The 26,717-nt window shown below is 34.2% G+C and overlaps 1 protein-coding gene across 4 annotated transcripts in view; it reads right to left on the bottom strand.

Annotated features, from left to right (window-relative positions):
- Positions 1 to 6,652: 6,652 nt before the first annotated feature.
- LRRCC1 (leucine rich repeat and coiled-coil centrosomal protein 1) overlaps positions 6,653 to 26,717 on the bottom strand; it is a 76,988-nt gene continuing 56,923 nt past the window's right edge. For all 4 annotated transcript variants that reach the window (XM_056824177.1, XM_056824178.1, XM_056824175.1 and 1 more), the window contains 4 exons: positions 11,840 to 12,048; positions 11,360 to 11,497; positions 11,086 to 11,221; positions 6,653 to 7,064 (listed from right to left, as the gene is read on the bottom strand). In XM_056824177.1, coding sequence (XP_056680155.1) covers positions 6,942 to 7,064; positions 11,086 to 11,221; positions 11,360 to 11,497; positions 11,840 to 12,048 — 606 coding nt within the window. In that variant the 3' untranslated portion in view covers positions 6,653 to 6,941. The remainder of the gene's footprint in view (positions 7,065 to 11,085; positions 11,222 to 11,359; positions 11,498 to 11,839; positions 12,049 to 26,717) is intronic.

Here is a 26,717-nt window from a genome sequence, read left to right as displayed (position 1 = left end):
AAAATAATTTCTAAATATGGCCCTTTCTCCTCATATACAATGAAACTTCTCTCATAACAAATAAGGAAAGAGTAAAGCAAAACCTATAACAATGAGAAGCATCTAGTTATAAGATTCCATAGTCATCTTTCCAACAAAAAAAGGAAATATTTGTATTTTTTTCATTTCCTCTCTGGGGCTGAAATTGAACATTGCAATTACATATAGTTTGGCCTTATTTTTCACACATATAGCTGTCGAGACTATATTATTTTTCTGCATTTGCTTTCTTTACTTGCATCAATTCATGCAAGTCTCAAGTGTCTCTGAATTTTAGTCATTGTTTCTTATGGTACAATATTACATTACTTTTAGGTTTCACAATTTGTTTAGTCTTTCCCCAATTGATGGGCACTCTTAGTTTGAAATCTGAAAAGTCATTACTAAATTCTTAGAAAAAAAATCATTTCCAAATGCTTCCATTTCTATATCATTCATTCCTTTCTCCTCAACCTTTGCACTTTGGCTTTTGTTACCACCACTGAACTGAGGCTTTGCTCTCAAAAGTCACCAAAAACCAATGAATCACTATGGCTGTTTTTTACTATTGTTTTTAGTTTTCATCCTCTTTCTCTGCAATTTTGATAATTGACCAACCCCTCATACTGCATGTTTTCCTCCCTTTACATCAGAGAGAGGGGAAGAAAGGGAAGAGAGAGACAGACATGTACACATACTGTATGTGTGTGTATACATGCTTTTTCCCTTGGCAATCTCCTTCATACCTTCACATATTGTCCCTTTTGCAGAAAACTTCTGTATTCTATCTATACCCTTTAGGGCTCCAAATCCACACTCTAACTGTAGACCAAGCTTATTAGCTCAGTCCCTAAATCTGTCCTACTTATTTCACCATTTTTATCAAGAACCCACCTCATCCATTTTTCCACATTTTATATTATGGTCCCCTATTTCATCTCTCATATCTAATCAATTACAAAATACCTTTGAGGAAATACTGTATAGGAGAAAGAAGAGTGGCTCTAGGGTCAAAAAACTTAAGTTCTCATTACACTTCTGAGGTTTACTATCTATGTGACCCTTGGGTAACTCATATAACCTCCTTGTCCTTAGTTTTTTAATCTATAAAATGAGATGATTGGACTAGATGTGTTTAGAAATCCCTTCCAGTGCTAGATCTATGATTCATATATATATATATAGCAAGTAAGGAAAGGATATTATTCTTGACATCAGAAGATTTGAGTCTTGGACCCATGACTTTATCCATGTGACTGAGCAAATCCCAAACTTTCTGAGGTTCAGTTTATTCTGTAAAATTACTGTTACCCTAATAGAATTTTATTCTCCCTTCTGAATTATTGTTATATCTTCCTATCAAGTCTTCCTGCTCCCTTCTGTCTCTTCCTCCTCTAATCCATACTTCGTGATGTAGCTACAATAAATTTCCTGGGTACACACATTGCCATGCCATTTAACTGTTCAAAAACTTCTGAGACTCCTTATTATCTCTAGACTAAATGGACTGTTTTACTTGGCATTCAATGGCTCCACAATCTGATGTCACTTCACTACCTTTCCAGCTTTATCACATTCTATCGCCTAGTACAGTAACTAGCATATAGTAGGCACTTAATGCATGCTTAATTGATCCATTACTCTTCTTTATGCACTTTAACCTAGAGCCAAACTGAACAATCTCTTAAAGTTGATGTTTCTAATACTATCTTCCAGACTCTTTACCTATTAAATTCCCACTCATCCTTTAAATTCTGAAGCTACTTTCTTAAAGGAGCCTTTACTGGTTCAACCCTTTTAGTAGCAAGTTTCCCTTTTCCCTCTTGTATCCATAAGTGTGGTGAAGACCTCTTTTAGAGGGAGTCTACTATCTTTTTAGACAGCCTATTATATTTGGGGACTAATTATTAGAAGGTTTGCCCTCAATCAAGTCTAAATTTGTCTCTTGACAATTTCCCCCCATTGTTTCAAGTTTGACCCCTGGAGGCCCAGGAGGAGAAGTCAAATGCTTCTTCTGTGACCATCTTTTAAGAATTTGAAGATAGCTGCTATTTCCCTCCTAAATGTTATCTTCTCCAGGCTAAACATCACAAGTGTGTGAGTCTGATAAAGACATGCTGGTCAGTCCCCTCACCATCTGGTCATCTTCCCCTGAGGCCTCTTAAGTTTCAAGTAGGAGTAGGAGACTTAGAGTTAATATAATACTCCACATGTAGGCTGAAAACAGTGGAATTATCATCTTCCATGTATTGGATAGCATTCTTCATGCAGCCCAAGATTACATTAGCTTTTTTGAAAATCATGGGACATTTGCCTTGCAGTTCACTAAAACTAAATAAATTACAAAGATTTTCTCCTTAAGAAACTCTGCCTCTAAAAGTGGTAATAGGAAAAAAAACACCAAAATTATAAATTACCATGTATGGTAGTTGTAGAGATATACAAAAGGTCTAAGAGATCAGCATATTAGACCACATCAATCACAAAACCCAGAAATCATGATTATCTCAACAGATGGAGAAAAAGCCTTTGACAAACACAACACCTATTCCTTATTTATAAGAACATTAGAAAACGTTGGAATAAAAGGAGCTTTCCTTAAATTGATAAAGGACATTTATCTAAAACTATCAACAAGCATTATCTGCAATGGGAATAAACTAGAATCCAGAAATGCTAGCAATAGCAATAAGAGCAGAGAAAGAAATTGAAAGATAGAATAGGCAATGAGGAAACAAAACTGTCTCTCTTTGCATATATAATGTAGAGAGAGAATGCCAGAGAATCAACAAAAAAAGAGAAACAACTTTAGCAAAGTTGAAAGATACAAAATAAACCCAAGCAAACCATCAACATTTCTATTTACCACAAAATAATTGCAGACAAATAAAATACCTAGGAATATACTTATGAAAACAAACCCAGCAACTAAATGAAAAACAATTACAAAATGCTTTTCACACAAATAAAATCAGATCTAAACAAATTGGAAAAATATTAATTACTCATGGATGGGTCAAGCCAATGTAATAAAAATGATAATCCTATCTAAATTAATTTACCCCTTCAATCAAACTACCTAAAAAATATTTCTTAGAACTAGAAAATTAATAAAATTAATCTGGAAGAACAAAAAGTCACTATCAAGGGAATTAATGAGAAAAAAATGAAGGAAGAAGGCCCACTCGGACCAGATCTCAGATTATCCTATAAAGTGGTAATCATCAAAACAATCTGGTACTGGCTAAGAAATAGAGAAGTAGATAAATTGAATGAGTTAGGAAGTCAAAAATGATCTAAGCTACTGGAGGAAGAATTCACTATTTGCAGCAAAAACTAGAAAACAATATGGCAGAAATTAGGCATAGAACTATACCTCAAAACATACATCAAGATAAAGTCAAAATGGATACTTGATATAGAAATAGCGGGGGATATCATAAATAAATTAGAGGACCATGGAAAAGTTTACCTATCTGACTTATGGATAAGGGAATAATTCATGACCAAACAAGACATATAGAACATTATGAAAAATGAAATGGATAATTTTGATTACAGTAAATTAAAAAGATTCTCTAAAAACAAAACCAATGCAACTAAGATTAGCAGGGAAACAAGAAACTGGGAGAAAGATTTTTTTACTGCAAGTCTCTGACAAAGGACTAATTTTTCAGCTGTCTAGAGAACTGAACCAAATTTATAATGCAAAGCATTCCCCAATTGACAAATGGTCAGAAGATATGAACAGACAGTTAGTTCTCAGATGAAGAAATTAAAACTATCTAGTCAGGAGGAAATGCCTCAAATCACCATTTGAGAAACGAAAATTAAAACAATTATGATACCACCTCATGCCTATCAGAGTGACTAATACCACCAAAAAGGGAAATGATAAATGTTGGAGATGTGGGAAAGCTGGGACATTAAATATACACTGTTGGTATAACTCTGAACTGATACAATTCTGGAGTGCAAGATGGAACCATGCCCAAATGTTTGATCCAGCATTACCACTACTGGGTCTATATTCCAAAAAAATTAGAGATAGAGAAAAAGGATTTATTTGTACAAAAATGTTTTTAGCAGCTCTTTTGTAGTGGCAAAAAATTGGAAACAGGGGTTGTCCATCAATTGGGGGATGGCTGAACAAGTGATTGCATATGGTCATAATAGAAAACTATCATGCCATAAGAAATGATGACTAGGATGAATTCAGAAGAACCTGGAAAGACTTTGTGATCTGATACAAAGTGAAGTGAGCAGAACCAGAACAGTGTATACAATAACACAAATACTGCAGAATGATCAATGAAGTATTAAACTAATATCAGAAAAATAAATTTCTAAGATAACCCCAAAGGGATTCAGGATAAAAAAACAAACAAAAAACCACTATCCACAGTCAAAGAAAGAACTGTTGGAATCTAACTGCAGATTAAAGCATGGCAATCACTTATTTTATTTCCTTCACAAGTTTTCTATTGTATATGTGATGTGTATCTTCAGTCATGGCATGAAGAATATGGAAATACATATTGAATGAAAACACTGGTATGACCCCTATCAGACAACCACCTTGGAGGCAGGAGGAGGAAGGAAAGAGAATCTTAATCATAAAGTGCCAGAAAACAATTATGAAAAATTGTTTCTACATGTAATTTTAAAAAAATAAAATTTAATTTAAAAAATTTAAATGCTAAGAAGAATGTTGTAGTGACTAGAGTCAGTATTATGACAAAAAGGCTTTACAATGGCACCTTGAAGGAAGGAATGTGGTTTGGCAGAGTAAAGAGGAAGTGTGGGGAACTGCATATGATGTATGATTTCAAGTAAGAGCAGGTAACTTAAAATCTTCAGAGAGAAAATAGATTTGCTTTTTTGGAGGTAAGACCACAAATACAGCAAAGATGGTGGCCCTTATGTGAAGAGGAACAAGATTAAGACCTGAAACTAATAATTAGGAGTTTTAATATTAGTGCTGAAGTAACTAAGGGCCATTAGAAGGAAGTAACATAAACTAAATACCTAAAGAATGCTGTTCTTGCTTGTGTGTATAGTGTACTAGATGGACAAGTCCAACAAGAACGGATATTGTCCTTTCTAATATATAGTGATTAGAGTATGAATGAAAAATTAAAGCTGATAGAAACTTAGTTTTATCGCTTTCTTCAAGTCAGTAAATAGTGACTGTTGTAAATACTGAGGATATAAAAAGTAAAAGACAGTTCCTGTCCTGAAGAAACTCACAACTTATTGGGGGAAGACAACAACCAATCAAATATATAAAAGCAAGGTATATACAGATCAACAAGAAATATTCAAAAAAGAGAAAGTGGAGGGCAGTGAGGTAGCTCAGTGGATTGAGAACTAGGTGAAAAGGGAAGTCCTGGGTTCTAATCAGATGCTTCCTAACTGTGTGGCCCTGGGCAAGTCACTTAACCTCCACAGCCTAGCCCTTACAGCTCTTCTGCCTTGGAATCAATAGACAGTATTGATTCTAAGATAGAAGGTAAGGGTTTAAAAAAAAAAAGTCACTTGAATTATGATGGTATAGAAAGGGCTTTCTGTAGAAGATGGAATTTTAGTTGAAAATTAAAGGAAGCCAGGGAAGCCAGTAGGCCAAGATGAGAAGGGAATGCATTCCAGGAATGAAGGCATGAATTTCCAGAAATAAATGCCTGGAGTCAAGAGATGGGCAATGGTTGGAACAGTAAAGGGCCACTATCACTGGATAGTTGGGAGAGTAAAGTGCAAGAAGACTTGGAAAGATAGAAAGGAGCTAGGTTATAAAGGGCTTTGAACACTAAACAAAGGATTATAAGGGATTGTAGAAGATGAATTTAAATTAAAATGTTTCATTTTGATGGGAAAACATCTTAATGAAAATGCTCAGCTAAAACTGTCAATAAAGAACTAGAGGTGGACCACATATGGGTGGCAAACTGAGTGTATGATCTCTCCGAAAAAACAAAAGTCCAAAAAAAAAAGAAAAGTCACAGATAAGAGCAGAAGTAATGGAGAGAGGGAAGAAAATTAGTAATCAATTGACAATTATTAAATGACTCATGTTATGGGGATAAAAAAATAAAAAAGATGATAATCTCTGCCCTCAAGGAGCATAGTGATATTCCACTGGAAAGAAAGTCATATTTACAGATAATATAGGTTATGTGCAAAATAAAACAGTGATTTTTGAGAAGGCCCTAATAACAATCAGGAAAAAAAAATTGTTTCCCCTTTAGTAATGTTTTATTTTTTATTTTATTTATTTTTTATATTTTATTTTATTTATTTTATTTTTGGTATTTGTTTTCTAACATTTTCGATCCGCATTCTCTTCCTTCCCTCTTCCCTTCCCCCTTGAAACGGTAAACAATTTGATACCCCACTTTTTCACTTTTGTTTTCATAGCCCTAGTTCATGGCAATGCCCAGCACACAGTAGGAACAGAACTGGTATCAATTAATTGACATTAGTCAGTAAAATGCTTCCCAGCCACTTTAGATATTTTTGCTAAAAACATGAACCCAGCAATCCCTTGGTATACAGTCACAATGTGGTGGTGGTAATAACTAAAATATTGTTAGATTAACTTATGTCTTCCTTCTCATAGGAAAATAGCAAAACCCTATTTTAAAAATAATATGTTTATTTGGAAACAACTTTTATTATAGACATAAGACAAAAGTGCCTTTAGTTTATTTTGACAATACATTCCCAGACACAGAAGTATAAATAATTTAAGAAAAATTATACATATATTTAGTAAATACTTGATCAAAAAAGGGCTTTAAAATATATTCATATTGGAATGTGTAGAAAGAAAATTTAAAGGCACAGCAATTACAATAATTGGTTGCTGATGATATGATTTATATTAAATTTGCAAGACCATTTCAACTTGATAAAGTCTCAGACCATCAAAATTCTTGCTGAATATCTCTTAAAGCATAAGTAAGTCGCTTTATCTTTAACTCCATGGATTTTTTGTTTTGTTCTGTTTCTTGGAGAAGTTGACGCATCTCGTCTTCAACCTGGGAAACCTAAATTGACAACCAAAGTTTGAAATATTTTAATTTCTCTTAACATTAACATTCTAAAAGTGCATATTAGAAGAAAAACACATGAGAGTTAATCTAGTACATGGAATCTGTCCCCTCAGAAAGTTTATATTGTGACCCTTTAAGATTACTATTACTAAAATAAAGCAAAAATTAAAATTACTAAAGTGAATATATTTAAAAATTAAGGGAAGTGTTCTATAAATAGAAACTATCCCAAAGATGCCATCCCATTTGTCCATTATAATGAAATGTTTGCTTGAGGGTCAGTCTCCTCACAAAACACAATGAATCCCTTCCATTCATCTTATTCTTTGGTGGAATTTTAAAACATCTAAACATATTATTTTCCTCTTAAATTCATTGCCTAATAAATATCTTTCTTTCACTGTTTTCTCATTCATCTTCTTGATTGTTTTTCCTCCAAATCTTCCAAATTAGCTAAACTCCTCTTTTTACTAGTCTCTAGTAGCTAAAACAATTACATACTCTTATGTGGATGACTACCAAGGCTGTTCTGAATTCTTTCCCGCTTACTTCCCTATTCCACAACTCAATAAGAAAACAAAAAAGGGGGCAGCTGGAGTGGATTGAGAGCCAGGCCTGGGGGTGGGGTGGGGTCCAAGGTTCAAATCTGGCCTCAGAGACTTCCCAGCTGTGTGACCCTGGGCAAGTCACTTGACCCCCATTGCCTAGCCCTTACTATTCTTCTGCCTTGGAACCAATACACAGTATTGATTTCAATAAGGAAGGTAAGGGTTTAAAAAAAACAAGAAAGAGAAAACCTATTGCAAATTTGTATAGTTGAGCAAAATAGAATTCCCCCATAAGCCAGGTCCAATAAAATACACTGATCTGCATTCTGAGTCCAACAACCTCTCTATATGGAAGAAAATTGCATATTTATTATGATTCCTCTAGAATGGTGGTAGGTTTCATTGTGTTGATTAGAGATCCTAAGTCTTTCAAAGTTATGCTTATTTTTGTTTCAATTACTTAAGCTCAGAACATTTAAAAACAAATCTAGAATCTTATATTTAAATTGGCTCCTTTTTTCTTAATTTTTCTTAGTATTTCTTTCAGTGATACTACAATTCTTTTAGTCATCCAGGCCCATAATCACGACGTAGTCTTTTCTTTCTTTCTCCTTCATATCTTTCATTAAATAAATTCTTTTGATTTGATCTTATGACAAAGCCTATCAATTCTTTCTTCAAAATATTTAAGTATCCTTCCATTCCATCCCCACCATTACTAGCAAGGTTTAGGTACTCACTAATTAGGTAACTCAACTACAAAGTCCAGTCCTTCCCTACTACTGCTCTTCCATGTGTTATTGTGTTACTTCTCCCTCTAAGGTCCTTGAATGTAGGGAATGATTTTCGTTTGTATTTTTGTCCCCGGAGCTTAGAAAAAATCTAGTATATATCAAGTGCTTAAGCAATTATTTTTCATTTATTTATTAATGGAAAGATATAATTGGCATACTGCATAAAGTACCACCCTTGGGATCAAGAAGAAATGGTTTTCAATTCTACCTTTAACTTTTAATAGCTATGCAACCCTGGGTAAGTAACTTAAAATCTCCAAGCCTTTGATTCTTAATCATTAAATGGGGCTCATAAGAGTACTTACCTCACAGGGTTGTTGCATCAAAAGTGGTGATAAATTTAAGGTGCTTTATAAACTTTAAAGCACTACGTAAATGTGAGCTATTTTTATGAATAATGGTTAGAGTATTCCAACATTTTTTACCTCTAATGTAATAATAATGATAAAAATAACAGCATTTTTATAACACTTTAAAGTTTGCAAAGTGATTTATTTTTACAATCTCATTTTAGCTTCATGCCATTATTATCTCATTTTACAGATGAAAAAACTGAGGCAGAGACATATTGTCTCACTCTAGCTAGTATCTGAGACTCCTTTTGAACATATCTTCTTGACTCTTAATCCAGTGCTCTTTCTGCTATGCTATATAGTAGCTTCACGGATCCTGTATATTATTGTATTAATCTGTTTAAAAACAAAGCAACTTTTCTGATGATGTTTTTCTATGCAAAAGCCCTTAGTGACTCTATCTTTAGAATTTCAAATTCTTTTTTCTGATTTCCCAAGTCCTCTCAAATCTAGCCCTACTCTTTCCTAAGGAGAAAATAAATGTGGTTCAGTGGAAAAAGGTACTTGGAAATCAAAGACCTGAATTCTGGACCAAATGAATCCTCTTAGACAAGTTACTTACCTGTTCAAGCCTTCTAAACAATGAAATGAGAAGTTTGGATTAGCTCAGAAGTGTCAAATTCTAGGATGCCAAAGGAACCAGATTAAAATGTGACTGGGAAATACTTAACAAAAATAAAAATACACAACTACATATTGCTAATTTGTGATTTTCTAAGTCAAGATGCCACTTAATAGGTTTCATTTCTATTTGAGTTTGATTCCACTGGGCTAGATAATTTTAATGATCAATAATTCTATAAGAAGCAAAAATTTTATCCAGTGTCTCCTTCGATCACTAATTCCAGTAAGTTCAGTCCTCTCAGTGTCCCACCAACAAGCTCTCTATAACATCTGTCCTTGAACTGTGACTTGTTTCTCCTACCATGAATCCCATCTCCTGGTCTCCCTACCGCTCCTCTTTTTCAAAGAACAGATGTAGTGAAGAAAGCATTGGCTTTGGATTATAAGACAACCTGTGTTCACATTTTGGTTTCATTAGCTGTGCAGACAAGGACAAGTCACTAAAACTCGTTAGGCCTGAGTTTCCTCCTTTGTAAAAGATGGCATTTCACTCCAGCTCCAAATCTATTATCTACAATTAAGGTTTCTTCCTTGTCTAAAGATTTCTCCTCTTACTGGCTTTACTACTCATCTTGTACTATCTATTTATTTGAATTCTTTTATTTTAATGATGAATTCTTTATCTGCCTCCTTAACTATAGTGCCAGCTCCTTGCTGGACAGAGCTATCTTATGCTAAAGTTATTTTTCTGTTTTGTTCATAATTTCCCCAGAGAGGGGGCAGCTGGGTGGCTCAGTGGATTGAGAACTAGGCTTAGAGATGGGAGGTCCTAGGTTCAAATCTGGCTTCAGACACTTCCCAGCTGTGTGACCCTGGGCAAATCACTCGATCCCCATTGCCCAGCCCTTACCACTCTTCTGTCTTGGAACCAATACACAGTATTGGTTCCAAGACAGAAGGTAAGAGTTTAAAAAAAAATAATTTTCCCAGAGAACCTAAGAGACTGTTAAGCATATAATATAAATTTAATAAATATTTGATGAATTGGATTTAAGAACTATATTCTAAAGTAAATTAATAGTAAGCTTCACCATCTACCCTACTCAATTTAGGCTGTTTTTGAAATTCTTTTACTTTCTCTTTTTTGGGGGTACATTTCCTAGGTATTTGTTCTACAAATTTAAATATCATCTTGGCCTTGGATGCAGATTTGCTTTTCTATTATTGATGCCTTTACCATTTGTTCAATTCTGAATCTCCAACTGTTATATTTATATAACTTGAAATTCTCATAATCATTTCAAAATTAATAAGGAAAATAAGACTTACATGTTCATCTCTCCTAAACTTCTCTTCCAAATTGCCATGTAACTAAATCAACAAAGATGATCCCCACAATACTTTATCAGAAAAGCATTTTCTTTGAGCAGTTTTTTTGAGGGGTAATGAAAGGTTGTATTAATATATATCTATAGTCTCTTAGTAACTATATCTTGTGAAATAGCTATGTGACAGGATATGATGCTTAGCTGTAGAACAATTGTGCACTAGTGAGTCTATACTGGAATCAAAATTTTGTAAATGATCTTTAGAGCAGTGGTTTGGAACCAATTGCTTTTGACATCATTCTTTATGTTCACATAGTGTTCAAATCTGTCCTTTTTTTTTCTCTCCCACAATTTTAGGGGTCACTCCATTTAAATTATAAAGTGTTATCCTGGATATGAAAGTTATAAGTTGTCTTTATCAACATTACCTTTTCATCAGCAGCATCAATTTGCTTTTGTTTTTCATTTGCCAGCTGTAGGAGTTCTGCCTGATGGGCTGCAACCACTGATTCAAGTTGTTTTCTAAAACTATCATCCATAGAACGAAGTCTTTCCATTGTAGCCCTTTAGGACATAAATACAAATTCATCTTTGGTGCCTTTACATACCTTATTATTAGTTAATAAAAGGATATTTTTCCTACAAATTTAACCATCTGCTTCTGAATGCAGAAAGTTGCTAGGATTAGGAAATTAATTTTACTTTTGATTTTGAAGACTTTTGTCTCTTTCTTCGATGAGTTTCTTTTCCTTGGTTTCAAATTTTTCTTTCATTTGTTTAACTTGTATCTCAAGACCACTTAGTAGTTCTCCTTTATCTTGCCACTTTTTATTAATTGCACTGTAATGAAAGTAAAAGGGTTTATAAATAAATGCCCATATCAATTTAATGTACCATAATAGCTTTTCATTAATTTAGGAGGCATCAAGGTATTGCGGTGGTAAAGCACTGGGCCTGGAGTCAAGAAGGCCCAAGTTCAAATCCAGCTGTGTGACCCAGGGCAAGTCATATAGCCTGTTTGTTCTGCTTCCTTCATGTATAAAATGGGAATGATAGTAATACCTCCTCCCAAGGCTGCTATGAAGATTAAATGAGATAATATTTGCAATGTGCTCAACACATCTGGCACACAATAGGAGTTTAATAAATGCTAGTTATGATAATGATAACATTGTCTCATACCTGTACGCTTTTCCAATTTCCTCAAGTTCTGCTTCCTTTTCCTTCAATTGCTGTTTTAGGTCCTCTTTTCTCTCACTGTATTGCTCCAATTTCTCCATCAGTTCTTCTAGCTGTACAGCTTTTTCATCAAGTTGTTCTTGAGTATTTTTTTGCATTTCAGTGATTTCTTCTCGTAACTTTCTAATATGTTCGTCTCTTTCCTGTAAGCTCTTTGAAGAAATGTCAATGCCTTGTTTATTTTTTATTGCCTCTGAAATGTCTTTGCTACTTTACAAAATAAGGTAAGAAAAAGATATCTTAACAATTGAGGAAATAATTTGGAAGTTTATTGTGTAAGGAATTTAAGAAAATATTTACTGTGAAGTTTAGTAAAAAATCCAAATAATCTAAAATCGTTTGTATTAACTATGAACAAGTATCATCAAGAACTTTTATTTTTTATGCCTTTAAATTATTATTTCACTAAGTGATCAATTTTGAACAACATACATTTATTTTTTAAAACAAAGTCTAGGAACCTTTTGGAATCCCAATTTAAATGGTCTAGTATGATGAAAATAATAAAATGTAATCCTTTGTACATAAGAATGATTTGCAAAATTAATTCAGATTAAGGAAAAAAATAAGAAATATGCATCATGTATAAGTTTTAGGAGGAGAGGAATTTAAAAAATGAAAATGAAATGACAGTTCATTCTAAAAAGGTTATCTATATGTGTGATCTATGAATAATGAAAAAATTAAATTCATATTTTCCAAATCTCTGCTAAAAAAGGTGGCTTGAGGGTGGAGGTTACACTTACTTTTAAAAAAGGAATACAAATAACACGGAAATAGGCTTTCAACAATGATACACGTATAACCCAGTGGAACTGCTTGTTCAATTCGGGAGGGGGGAGGAAAGAGCGAGGGGATCATGAACCATGTAACCATGGAAAAATATTCTAAATAAAAATAAATAAAAAAGGAAGAGGGGGCTTCATTGTATAAGATGTAGGATATTTGTTAATCTGGATAATTAATAACCATAGGCAAAATGATGCTTTCTACCTTGTATTATTGAACAAAAGGAAAAATAGAAAATTCTGCTAGAATCTTATTCTTTACCTTTTGAAATACACAGAAAAATATATTCCAGCTGATCAGGTCTTACTCTCCTAATACTATCCTTTTTACTTTCTTATTATCTAGCAGTAGAACTGATAAGTTGAAAACAATGAAGAGTAGTCAAAATCCTATTAGATACAATTCTATTCCCAGCTTCTCCTATAATTCCCCATAAATACATATGATCAAAATGTTCATTATTTTTTGCCCACAAAGTGCAGAAGTCTATCATCTTTTGCTAAGCAGAAGCTTCAGGAACTTTCAAGGCAGAGTTGGTAAGGAGATATAGTAACTGATCAAAAAGAGATTACAGGACCCCCCCCAACTCTCTCCCCCCCCACCCTGCTAACAACTGTCAAAGGACTGGATGTTGTTTGGCAACTCTATTGCCTATTACCTCTTCCAGTCATAGTTTAAGGGTAGAAAGGAACACTTTCCTTCAAGAGGGAACAAGTGACCTAGGGAGCAATACTGATTGCAAAACCCTTCCAGAGTAAGAACCAGAACATAGACTAGGAGAGCAGTGGCCACACTTTCCCCCAGATCACACCACCTGGAAAGCACCAAAATCTTCCAAAGTCCCAGATCTAGTTTTGAAAATAGCAGTCCAAAAACACCTAAATCTTGGAACAGAGTTCCTCTACCCCATCATGGAAGGAACAGAAACCAACTTTAATGTAAAGTTCAAAGCAAAGAAATAGGAAAAAAATCAGTAAACAACAAAAAAGCACACAGTCATAAAAACATACTATGGTGATGAGGAAGAGCAAGACACAAATTCAAAAGGCAATGAAGTAAAAAAAGCTATAGGCATACAAATTGTGGAAAGGAAAACTAAAACAAATTCTGGACTTTCTGCCACTGAGTTGGAACAAACAACAGTGGGAATATTAGAGAGAGAAGATATTGACAAGACTGACAATTTGTAGGGAAAGGGGCAACTAGGAGTGGCAGTTGGTATTTTGACAAGCTTTTCCTGCCTGGCGTTGGAAGTAGAAGGTGTTTTCTCCTGGTATCTGGATAGATGTACCTCTATTTTCCTGATTTTCCCAACTGTGTGCTCTCTCTGAATTCCTGTGATCGTGTCATTGACAAAAGGACTTATGGGAAGCAGTTTGAGCTGAAAGGCCGATCTTTAGGGGCATCAGCTCGAAGAGACAGGCCTACCAGCTCTGAAGGTCAGAATTTTCTTCCTCTCGCTGTCTACTACTAAGACTCTTGAAATTAAGAAAGCTAGCACAGATATAGCATAGACAGGAATAAGAGAAACCCTCCACCAACCTGTGAGGCCTGGCCTCAGCTCAAAAGCTGAGAGAGACTCAAACCCTATCTAGGGAAATCCCTCTTCCCTCTTCACTGATACCTTTCCAATCCAAGCCTGTTATTAAATTTTATCTTTATTTGAATATCGCAGCCAGATAAGAGGACTAATATTTCAGGGGACATAGAGGGAGCTGAACCTCAGGATAGCCATTCAACTATAAACTGTCTTTACTGGACCCCAGCTGGGTGATTAAGTCTGGGTAGAGGCTTGTTCTTCAGGAGGGTCTGTGCTTACCTGCTCTGGGGTATCTGCAACATTAATCTATAGAGAAGACATCCCCTCAGGCTATCATAAGTGGCCCATTCCTCAGGAACCCCATTTTTCAAAAAAAAATAGCCTCTCAGCAGGTGGCATCTCTCTCCTTTTACCTCACCGGCAGCCATATTCCCTCTCTCCCTTCAACTTCTCCATTTCCCATCATAAAACCTTCATTATCCCCTGTTATTCAATCCACCCATTTTCACTATAAATATTACAGTTTTTGGTGAGCCAGCCTCAAAAAAATGTGAATTGGATGCAAACACAACAAAAATTCCTAGAAGAACTAAGCATTATTTTGAAAATCAAATAAGAATGATGAAATAAAAATTATGTAAAAAAATGAAAGCAAAGGAAGAACATTATGAAAAATATTAACAGTTTAATAAAAAGTACCACAAAATACTGAAGAAAATACCTTAAAAACAGAATAAGCCAAATGGAAAAAAGAGGTACAAAAGTTAAGTCAAGAAAATCATTAAAAATTAGAATTGGGGAAATGGAAACTATTGACTTCATGAGATATCAAGAAACAATAAAACAAAAAATTTTTTTAAATTAAAAAAAACACATGAAATATCTCACTGGAAAAAGTAACCTGGAAAAACAGATTGAGGAGATATAATTTAAGAATTATTAGAATACCTGAAAGCTATAATCAAAGAAAAAACATAGACATACTAAAAGAAAATATTTTTTAAATTGCCCAAATGTTGTAGGAACCAGGACAAACAGAAATTGAAACGGCCAAATGGAAACTGAAAGAATCCATCAATTACTACCTGAAAGAGATCCCAAAATGAAGATACAGGACCATTATAGCCAAATTCCAGAGCTTCAAAGTCAAAGAGAAAATACTACAAGCAGCCAGAAAGAAACCATTCAAATAATCATGGAACCTAATGACAACACAAGATTTACCTGCTGCCACATTAAAGGAACAGATGGCTTAAAATATGGCATTCCAGAAGGTAAAAGACCAAAGATTACAACAAACAGTAATCTACCTAGCAAAAGTGAATACAATCTTTCAATGGAAAAAAAATAACATATTTAATGAAATACATTTTCAAGTATTCCTAAGGAGAATACCACAGCTAAATAGAAAATCTGACTTTCAAATACAAGACTCAAGAGCAGCATTAAAAAGTAAACATGAGGGGGCAGCTGGAGAACTCAGTGGATTGAAAGCCAGGCCTAGAGACGGGAGGTCCTAGGTTCAAATCTGACCTCAGACACTTCCCAGCTGTGTGACCCTGGGCAAGTCACTTGACGCCCATTGCCTAGCCCTTACCAGACAGAAGGTAAGGGTTTAATAAAAAATGTAAACATGAAAGAAAAACATGAAAAAAATGTAAACTGCTTACAATTCTATACAGGAAGATGATACATGTAACTTCTAAGAACTTTATCATTATTAGGAAAGTTAGAAAGAGTCTACATAGACAATGGGCTCAGAAGTAAGTTGGGATGGTGCCCCTCCTCAAAAAATAAATGGATGAGAGACAAAAAGGCGTGTTCTGGAAGAAAAACAAAGGTAAAAGAATAATAGGCAAAATTATCTCAGATAAAAGAGGCACAGAAGGAAGAAATTTTATAGCTGAGAGGAAAATTGCAAGTAGATGGGCAATGATTGAATTTGGTTCAGAGAGAAAAAATATATATACATACACACTTAACTGGGTACAGAAATCCATCTTCCCAATGAGGAAGTTGAAGGAGATGAGGATAAGAGAAGGTGGTGGTGGTGGTGTGATAAAGAGAGAGTAGATAAAAAAACACAGTGGTCATAAGCAAAATATACTTCAGAGGAAGAAAAGAAAGAAAACAGAGAAAAGGATAAACTAAAGAAAATAGAATAGAAGGAATGCAGTTAGTTAAACTGTTAAACTGCATTTTAAAGGGATGAATTCACACATAAAATGAATAGCAGAATGGATTAGAAACTACAAAAGATATTCTTGAAAAAGAGACTCACATATAAGAGTTAAAATTAAAGGCTGAGGCAGAATCTATTATGCTTCAGCAATAGTAAAAAAGGCCAGGGTTAGTAATCATGATCTGAGACTAAGCAAAAGCAAATATAGACCTAATTAAGAGATAAATAGAGAAACTATATCTTGCTAAAAAGGCACCACACACAATGAATGAAGTAATAGCAATACTATATATGTGTGTGTGTGTGTGTGTGTGTGTGTGTGTGTGTGTGTGTATTTATATATATACACACACACCAAATGGTATAGTATCCAAATTGTTAAGGTAAAAATTAAATGAATAAGAGGAGGAAACATAATAAAATTACATTGATAGTGGAACCTCAACTTTCCCCTCGGTACTAGACAAGTCTAACCATAAAATAAATAAGAAATAAGTTAAGATGAATAGAATCTTAGAAAAGTTAGCTATAGAAATAAAGTAAAATGATTTTTTTCTTTAAATGATAAAAGTATCTACCTAAAACCATCAGCAAGTGTTATTTATAACAAGAATAAGATAGACATCTTCCCAATAATATCAGGAGTGAAACACAGATGTTCATTATTTAAAATAACATTTAATATAATATTAGAAATGCTAGCAATGGCAATAAAAGAAAAAGAAATTTAAAGAATCAGAATAACCAAAGAGGTAATAAAACTGTCAATAATATGATAGTATATGTGGAAAATCCTAGAAACTCAACTAAAAAGTTACTTAAAACATTAATTTTAGTAAAGTAGCAGAATTTTTAAAAAATCCAAAAACGTTATCAGCACTTCTATATATCACTAACAAAGATCTGCAAGAAGAGATGGAGATACTTCATTTAAAATAACAACACACAAAATAAAATACCTGGGAGTATATCTGCCAAAACAAACCTGGGAACTACGTGAATATAATTATAAAACACTTTTTTATACAAATAAAATCAGATTTAAATAACTGGAAAAATATTAATTATTCATAGGTTGGCAGAGGCAATATAATTAAATCCTACCCAAATTAATCTACTTATTCAATATCATTCCAATTAAATTTCTGAAAAATTATTGAGCTAGAAGAAATAATAACAGAATTCATTTGGAAAAACAAAAGGTCAAGAATATCAAATAAATTAGTGAAAAAAAAGGATAAAAGAAGAAGATCCAACAGTACCAGATTTTAAGGTATATTATAAAGCAGAAATTATTTAAACTATCTGGTATTTTCTAAGAAATAGAAAGTGGAACAGAAAAGACATACAAACAAATAGTGGTAAAAGATCATCATAACTTTATATTTGACAAAAGTAAAGATACAAGTTGTTGGGATAAGAATTCACTATTTGGTAAAAATTGTTGGGAGAACTGTACAGTAGTTTGACAGAAACTAGGTATAGACCAATATCTTACAACATTTACCAAGATAAGAACAAAATAGATACACGACCTAGACATAAAGCATGATATCTTAAGTAATTCAGAAGAACAGGAAACATATTACCTGTCAGATTTATGGACAAGAGATGAATTTGAATAAGCAAGAAATAGAGAGCATTATGAGATACAAAATGGATGACTGATTACATCAAATTAAAAAGGGTTTATACAAATGAAACTAATGTAGCAAAGATTAGAAAGAAAACAGAAAATTTGAGGAAAATTTTATAGACAGTTTTTCATATAGAGGTTTCATATCTAAAATACATAAAGAACTCTAATATATGTATAAAAATATGAGCCATTTCCCCAATTAAGAAATGGTTAAAAGATATGGACAGTTTTTGGATGAAGAAATCAAAGCTATATATAACTCTATGAAAAAATGCTCTAAATCAATATTGACTAGAAAAATGCAAATCAAAGCAACTCTGATACAAATCATGCCTATCAGATTGGCTACTGTGCTAGGCTACATGCCTAGCAGATTGGAACTGTGAACTGATCCAACATTTTGGAGAGCACTGTAGAGGAGAGAAATTGGGAAGCATTCATGTTTCCCAATTTCTCTCTTTCACAGCATTATAGAATTATGATCAGAGTCATAAAACTGTGTATGCCCATAGGCCCAGTAATACCACTTTTGGGGCTGTTTCCCAAGTTGATCAGGGACAAAGGAAAAGAACTTACATGTTCCAAAATATTTATAGCAGTTCTCTTTGTAGTAGCAAAAAACTGGAAATTAGGGGCATGCTCATTAATTAGGGAATGGCTGAACAAGTTGTGGCATATGGTTGTGATAGAATACTACTGTGCCATAAGAAACGATGACCAGATTAATTTTTTTAATGGAAAAGACCTACATGAAATTACAAAAATAAAATGAGCAGAACCAAGAGAACATTATATATACAGCTATGAAATGAATATGTGAAAACAATTTGTAAATATCTACTTCTAGAGAAAGAACTGATAAATAGAAACACAAAAGACATAGTTTATATACTTTTTTTTGTGAACTGATGCCTTCTCTAGTGCAGGGACAAGGAGGGAGGGAAAGAGGGAAAGATCTTTCTTATAATGACTAAGTACTCTCTATCTAAAGTCAAGAGAAAGCATTATCTGTAACAGGGATAAATTTGAAGTAAATCAGAGGTGAAGCAAGCAAGGATGCCCACTGTCACCATTATTATTTGAAACTGTACTAGAAATGCTAGCTACAGTAGTAAGAGAAGAAAAAGAAATTGAAGGAATTAGAATAGGCAATAAGGAAATAAAACTCTTTGCAGATGATATGATGGAATCCTAAAACTACCCGAAAAAATTAAGGTCTTTAGGAAAGTTGCCAAATATAAAAATAAATCCAAATAAATCCAAAATAGATAAAAGAAAAGAGAAAAGGATGTATTTGTACCAAAATCTGTATTTGTAGCAGATCTTTTTGTAGGGGCAAAGAATTAAAAACTGAGGAGATACTCATAAGTTAGAGAATGGCTAAGTTGTATAAATAATTCTGATAGAATACTGTAAGAAATGATGATCAGGATGATTTCAGAAAAAATGGTATTGAAACAAACTGGAGGAGGGGAATTGGAGGTAGAAGCTTGCCTAGAAAAGCTATATTTAACAATTTTTTATAAGCAAGACTTTACCTGAATTTATTTTAATATATTGTGTGAATTAATTCAATATATTTAAAATTGAGGACTAAGGAGTGGGGTTGGAACACAACTTACACAAAGATGGGTAAAAAAGTTATATCGAAAAAAAGTTTGTTTTGAAAACTGACTGTTTACAAAGTGCTGATTGACAAATGACAAGAAAAAAGAACTAGCTACCTTTTCTGTCAGCTCATAAGAAATTAATTTTGTAAGGAGGAAAGTAATGAAATATAAAATTGGGAGTTAAACAAGAATAAACAAAATGCAGTGTTGATATTTAACCTCTTACAAATATACAGCATACAAAAAAATTCTAAAATTATTTTTTGGGGGGTAGGGGGATTAGAACTAGATAGTACAGCAGATAAAGTGCCAGGTCTGGAGTCAGGAGGACCTGGATTTAAAACTGGTACTTCCAAGATGTGTGACCTTGGACAAGTCACTTAACCCTATTTGCCTGGCCCTTATCTGTTCTTTTGTCTTGGAACTGACACTTAGTATTGATTCTAAGAAAGGATGTAAGGAGTTTTTTGTTTTTAAAATTACTTCTATGTAAAAAATTCTGTATTTAACTCAAAACAATTATTATAAATGTTTACCAAATATATCATCTCAATATCTTTCTTAAGAAACAGACAATCCTTAATATTAAATATGATGGAAGGCGGAGTCAAGATGGCAGTGTAGAGGCAGCGAAAGTTCAGACTTCTGAAAACCCTTCTTAACTGATTAAAAACCAATTGCTCCTAGGGGACTGAAAACCAAATCTAACAACAGGATGGAGCTAAGGAACCCTCCTGCTGGACTCAACTTAAAAGATATGCCCCCAAAAAGCCTGAATTGGAGAACACCTGGGTTTAAGGGGAAGAAAAAAGAAAGGTCCCAGGACCCCTCCCCCACCTACAGTACTGAGCCTCCAGAAGTGGCTGGAATCTCGGAGGGGGCAAAGCTGTGCCAGGCACAGAGCTTTGAATACATGTCTCGGGGAGGCAGCCGGAGGAGAACCTCAAAGAAGTCAGCCTGATCACAGCTGAGACAATCCATATTGCCCCTCCCCTGTTCCAAAGGTTTTGTCCTCAGGGCACATCCAGTTCTGAAAGTTCAACTCACCTGGGCTTAATATTATCAAGCTTGAAGAGGGCAGGAAAGCTCAAGATCCAAAACCCCTCCACCACAGACTGCTCAGAGAGCCTTGCTAAGCTCCAAGGATGAAGGCTGACAGAAAAGTTCAAACCTACAAATCCAGTACATAATGATAGGAGCAAGACTACAGGCAACTACAGGGGGAAAAGAAGGGGACAAATATGAGCAAACAACAGAAAACAAAAACCGAAATTACAATTGACACCTTCTATCAAGACAATGAACAAAGAGCAAATGTAACAGGAGGATCAAGGAACAAAAAGCAAAAACACTGTGAACCTTAAAAAATTCTCAGACCCTACTTCATAAGGTTAGGATTGTGAACCTTAAAAATTTCCCAGACCCTACTTCATAAGGTTGGGTTAAGACCATTTCCCATTGGGACCATTCTCCATTTGGGCAGTGAAAGTAACTTAGATCAGGAATGTGAGAACTCTACTTAGATCAGGAATGTGAGAACTCTACTTCACCATACTTAAGCATGCCTTAGGGGAAGATAAAGTTGTAAACTCTTTTGCTGAACAATGAAAGATACTTAAACCCATACTTATAATAAGACATAAAGTTCTTAAGCCATGCCTATTTTTGGATATAGTACAAAGGGGTGCTAAGTACCTATAAATGTCAGGCAACTTGTGAATTTACAAGGAGCAAAGAGGTGAGAAACTTACTTAGAGGTTTTCTGGTGCGAACTTAATAAAAAATTTAAAGCCTTCTTAGGTGTGAATTAAGAATGGTCTGTCCTTTGAAAAACGTCTACTGTCATTGGTAGATATAAGGACTTAAGGGAGGTGACATAGGAAAAAATGCCCTTTAAATAGGAGCTCAGATTCATTCAGATGGACGGAAATTCAGGCATTGAGCTGGTGGAGTCAGCTGAGATGAAGCTGGCCTGGTGTCACTAGAATCCTTGCTTAGACAGATCTTGTGGTGAGTGTTTATCACAGTTTAGGACTGACTGATCTTTCTCTTAAGGCTTAGGCCTGGGTTGGTCAGGGCTGCCCTGGGGTGGCCTATCCTTTTCTTATTATTTCCCTTTTCTCTCTTTCTTTCTTTAATTCCTCATTGTATTAATTAATTAAAATCTCTATAAAACCCAGCTGACTTAGGTATATTTCATAATTGGGAATATTTCCCTGGCGACCACCTTATATATTAATTTTAAAACAAGACACTGTAGTGAAAACATATTTTCGGCAGTCATATTTTACTCATCCACTCTTATATCTATCACAATTTATATCTTCCACTATTTTAATCACTACAGTTTATGACAACCAACTATTTTAATTATCACAACACAGAAACTCCAGCGAATTGGACACAGGTTTTGGAAGAACTCAAAATACAATTCAAAACACAATTAAGAGAGGCTGAAGACAACTGGGAACAGAACTTAAAAAGAAAGATCAGTCATCTGGAAACAGAGGCACTTAAAAGCAAAAATTAATCAGCTTGACAATGAGGCAAAGGAGATGAAAGATGACTTCCAAATAAAAGCAGACCAGAAGGAGAAAGATGAGCAAAAAGCCAGGGATGAAATTCAGTCTTTAAAAACCAGAATACAACAATTAGAAGAAAATTTGAAGCAAGACATTTCACATGGCAGCAGGAGACGATAAAACAAAATCAAAAGAATGAAAAAATTTAGGAAAATATAAAACACCTCATTCACAAAACAGAAGATTTAGAAAAACATTCCAGTAAAGACAACTTAATAATCATTGGTCTACTGGAAGACAATGACAAAAGAAAAAGCCTGCCCATCATCCTACAGGATATTATCAAAGAAAACTGACCCAACATTCTAGCACAAGAGGGAAAAGTGGACATTGAAATAATCCACAGATCACCCCCTATACTTAATCCCCAACTGACAACACACAGGAATGTTATAGCCAAATTCAAGAACTACCAGACCAAGGAAAAAATATTACAAGCTGCTAAAAAGAAGTCATTCAGATACTATGGAACTACAGTCAGGATGACACAGGATCTGGCTGCATATACACTGAAGGACTAAAAGGCATGGAATAGTATAGTCCAGAAAGCAAAGGAACTAGATATACAACCAAGAATTAACTACACAGCAAAACTGACTATATTCTTATAGGGGAAAGTATAGTCATTTAACAAAATATAAGAATTCCAAGCATTCATTAAAAAAAGACCAGACCTGAACAGAAAATTTGATGACCAAACACAGAACTCAAGAGAATCATCAAAAAGGTAATAAAGGGGGAAAAAACAAAAACAAAAAAAACAACTTTTTTTAAGGGACCCAATAAGTTAAAATGATATCTATCCCTACAAGGAAAGAGGATATTGGTCACTTTTAAAATTTGTTATTGGAGGCAACTGGATAGCTCAGTGGATTGAGAGTCAGGCCTAGAGACAGGGAGGTCCTAGTTTCAAATCTGGCTTCAGACACTTCCCAGCTCTGTGATCCTGGGCAAGTCACTTGACCCCCATTGCCTAAACTGTACCACTCTTCTGCCTTGGAATCAATATTGATTCCAAGATGGAAGGTAAGGGTTTAAATAAAAATTGTTATCAACTGGGTAGCTAGAAGAATTATACTTAGAGGGAACAAGTGACAAACTGTATATGATGAAATGCCAAGACATAAATATGTATAAAGATATATGTATATATATATATATATTTATATACATACATATAAAACTAGAGTTAAAAAAAAGAGGTTAATACTAAGAGAAATAGGAAAAGAAACAAAATGGGGTAAATTTATATGTCACATGGCGGTAAGGGGGAGAACATCAATACACTAGAAGGGTAAAGAGGTTGGAGATAGAAAATACTCAACTCTTATGTGCATTGAAATTGACACAAAAAGGGAAGAACAATCAAATAAATTGGGGCAGAGAATTGATTTGCACCCTATAAGGAAGAAGAAGGGTAACAAATGGACTGGTGGGGAGGGAAGCAATACAAAGGAGGGGGAGGGTGGGGGGGAATAGCTTAAAAAGACTGTAAAGAAAATAAGAGGGGAATAAGAAGGGGGGTAGAAAGGGAAGTAAAATAAGGCTGGGCATTAGGGGGACTGATTAAAAACAAAGCATTGGTGTAGAATGAAATAGTTAAAGAAGAAAGTGCAGGACTAGGAGTAGAAATCAAAATGCTGTGAAATACATAGCTGATAATCATACCTCTGAATGTGAATGGAATGAACACACCCATAAAATGCAAGCACAGTGGATTATAACCAAAACCCTACCATATGGTATCTACAAGAAACATACATGAGGAAGGTAGAAACACATAGGGTAATAGAAAGAGGATGGAGCCAAATCTATTGGGCATCAATGGAGAAAAAGAAGGCAGGAGTCTCAATCATGATATCTGACAAAGCCAAAGTAAAAATAGATCTAATCAAAAGAGATAGGGAAGGTAATTACACCCTGATAAAAGGCAGTACAGACAATGAGGAAATATCAGTACTCAACATGTATGCACCAAATGGCATAGCATCCAAATTTCTAAAGGAGAAACTAGTGGACCTCAAGGATGCAATAGATAGAAAAACTGTACTAGTGGGAGACCTGAACCTTCCTCTATCAGAACTAGATAAATCAAACCAAAAAAATAAATAAGAAAGAGGTAAGAGAAGTGAATCTTAGAAAAATTAAACTTAGTAGATATGTGGAGAAAAATAAATAGGGACAAAAAGGAATATAACTTCTTTTAAGCAGTACATGGTACATTCACAAAAACTGACCATGTATTAGGGCATAAAAACATTGCAAAAAAGTGTAAAAGAGCAGAAATAATAAATGCAACCTTCTCAGATCACAACACAATGAAAATAATAATTAGTAAGGGTATATGGAGAGGCAAATCAAAAATTAATTGGAAACTAAACAATATGATTCTCCAAAATTGGTTAAAGAAAAAAATCAGAGAAACAATAATTTCATTGAAGAAAATGACAATGAGACATCCTTTCAACATCTATATGAAGCAGCCAAAACAGTACTCAGGTGGAAATTTATATCCTTGAGTTCATATATTAACAAACTAGATATGGCAGAGGTCAATGAATTGGACATGCAAATTAAAAAACTAGAAAGTGAACAAATTAAAAATCCTCAGATGAAGACTAAATTAGAGATCCTAAAAATCAAAGGAAAAATTAATAAAATTGAAAGTCAAAGAACTATTGATTTAGTGAATTAGACTAGAAGCTGGTACTTTGAAAAAGCAAATAAAATAGGCAAAGTACTGGTCAATCTAATTAAAAAAAGGAAATAAGAAAACCAAATTGATAGTATCCAAGATGAAAAGGGAGACCTGACCTCTAAGGAAGAGGAAATTAAAGCAATCATTAAAAACTATTATGCACAATTCTAAGGCAATAAGTATGGTAATCTAGGTGATATGGAAAACTATTTACAAAAATATAAGTTGCCTAGATTAACAGAAGAAGAAATAGAATACCTAAACAACCCCATATCAGAAAAAGAAATTGAACAAGTCATCAAAGAACTCCCTAAGATAAAATCCCCAGGTCCAGATGGATTTACAATGAATTCTATCAAACATTCAAAGAACAACCAATCCCAATATTATACAAACTATTTGACAGAATAAGAAAATAAAGAGTTCTACCAAATTCCTTTTATGACACAAATATGGTACTGCTTCCAAAGCCGGGCAGGTCAAAAACAGAGAAAGAAAACAATAGACCAATTTCCTTAATGAATATAGATGCAAATATCTTAAATAGAATACTAGCAAAAAGACTCCAGCAAGTGATCAGGAGGGTTATTCACTATGACCAGGTAGGATTCATACCAGAAATGCAAGGATGGTTCTATATAAGAAAACCATCCACATAATTGACCATATTAACAAGCAAACCGACAAAAACCACATGATTATCTCAATAGCTGCAGAAAAAGCCTTTGACAAAATACAACACCCATTCCTATTGAGAACACTAGAAAGTATAGGAATAGAAGGGCCTTTCCTAAAAATAATAAACAATATATATCTGAAACCATCAGCATAAACTAGAAGCCTTCCCAATAAGATCAGGAGTGAAACAAGGATGCCAATTATTACCTCTATTCTTTAACATTGTACTAGAAATACTAGCTATAACGATTAGAGAAGAAAAAGAAACTGAAGGTATTAAAATCAGCAATGAGGAGACCAAGCTATCAAATCTCTTTGTGGATGATATGATGTCTACTTAAAGAATCCTAGAGAATCAACCAAAAAGCTAGTCGAAAAAAATCAACAACTTTAGCAAAGTTGCAGGATACAAAATAAACCCACATAAATCATCATCATTCCTATATATCTCCAACACATCTCAGCAGTGTAAAGGGTGAAATTATGGTTGAGACTGAAAAAAATCTAAATTTAAGTGTTCTCCAAGGGAAATCCCAAATAATAAAATACCCAAGTCAGTTGCCAAATTTTATGGTGGTTTAATTGATATAGTAGAGAAGATTTTAAGAAGAAGGAGGAAGGAAGGGGCCAGTACCGGGCAGGAAGATAGGAGATCTAGAAAGTAAGGGTTTGAATGTGAAGGAGGAAAGATTCAGCTTGACCTCCAAAGAGGCTTAGCTAAGATGCCAGAAACTGAAATCAGCTCCAGGGCAAACTTACCATGCTTAGCATGTTGCCAGCCAGTGTCATCTCTCCAGGGAAAGAGAAAGAGGCAGAAACTGACATGTCTAATATGGACGTTTTTACATCACTTTTCTGTGTCTTATCTGTACCAATGAGGACTTAGCTTGACTTAGGACAGCCCAGAAGTCTGTCCTTTTTTTTGTACATGTCTGTTGAAGGCCATCTCCTCAGATAATTAAATCTTGAGTTTGATGCAAACCTTTCAAAATCTTGTTAAACTGAGTAGGGTGGAGAATGTGGGTTTTCCAAGACCTGATTCAGTTAATCCAAGTATCTCCATTGTTATTGATCAGGAAATAATGAAATAAGATCTTCTAAAG

This window comes from Monodelphis domestica, chromosome 3 (assembly GCF_027887165.1).
Source record: "Monodelphis domestica isolate mMonDom1 chromosome 3, mMonDom1.pri, whole genome shotgun sequence".
NCBI lineage: Eukaryota > Metazoa > Chordata > Mammalia > Didelphimorphia > Didelphidae > Monodelphis > Monodelphis domestica.
This window is presented reverse-complemented; position numbering and strand designations above follow the sequence as displayed.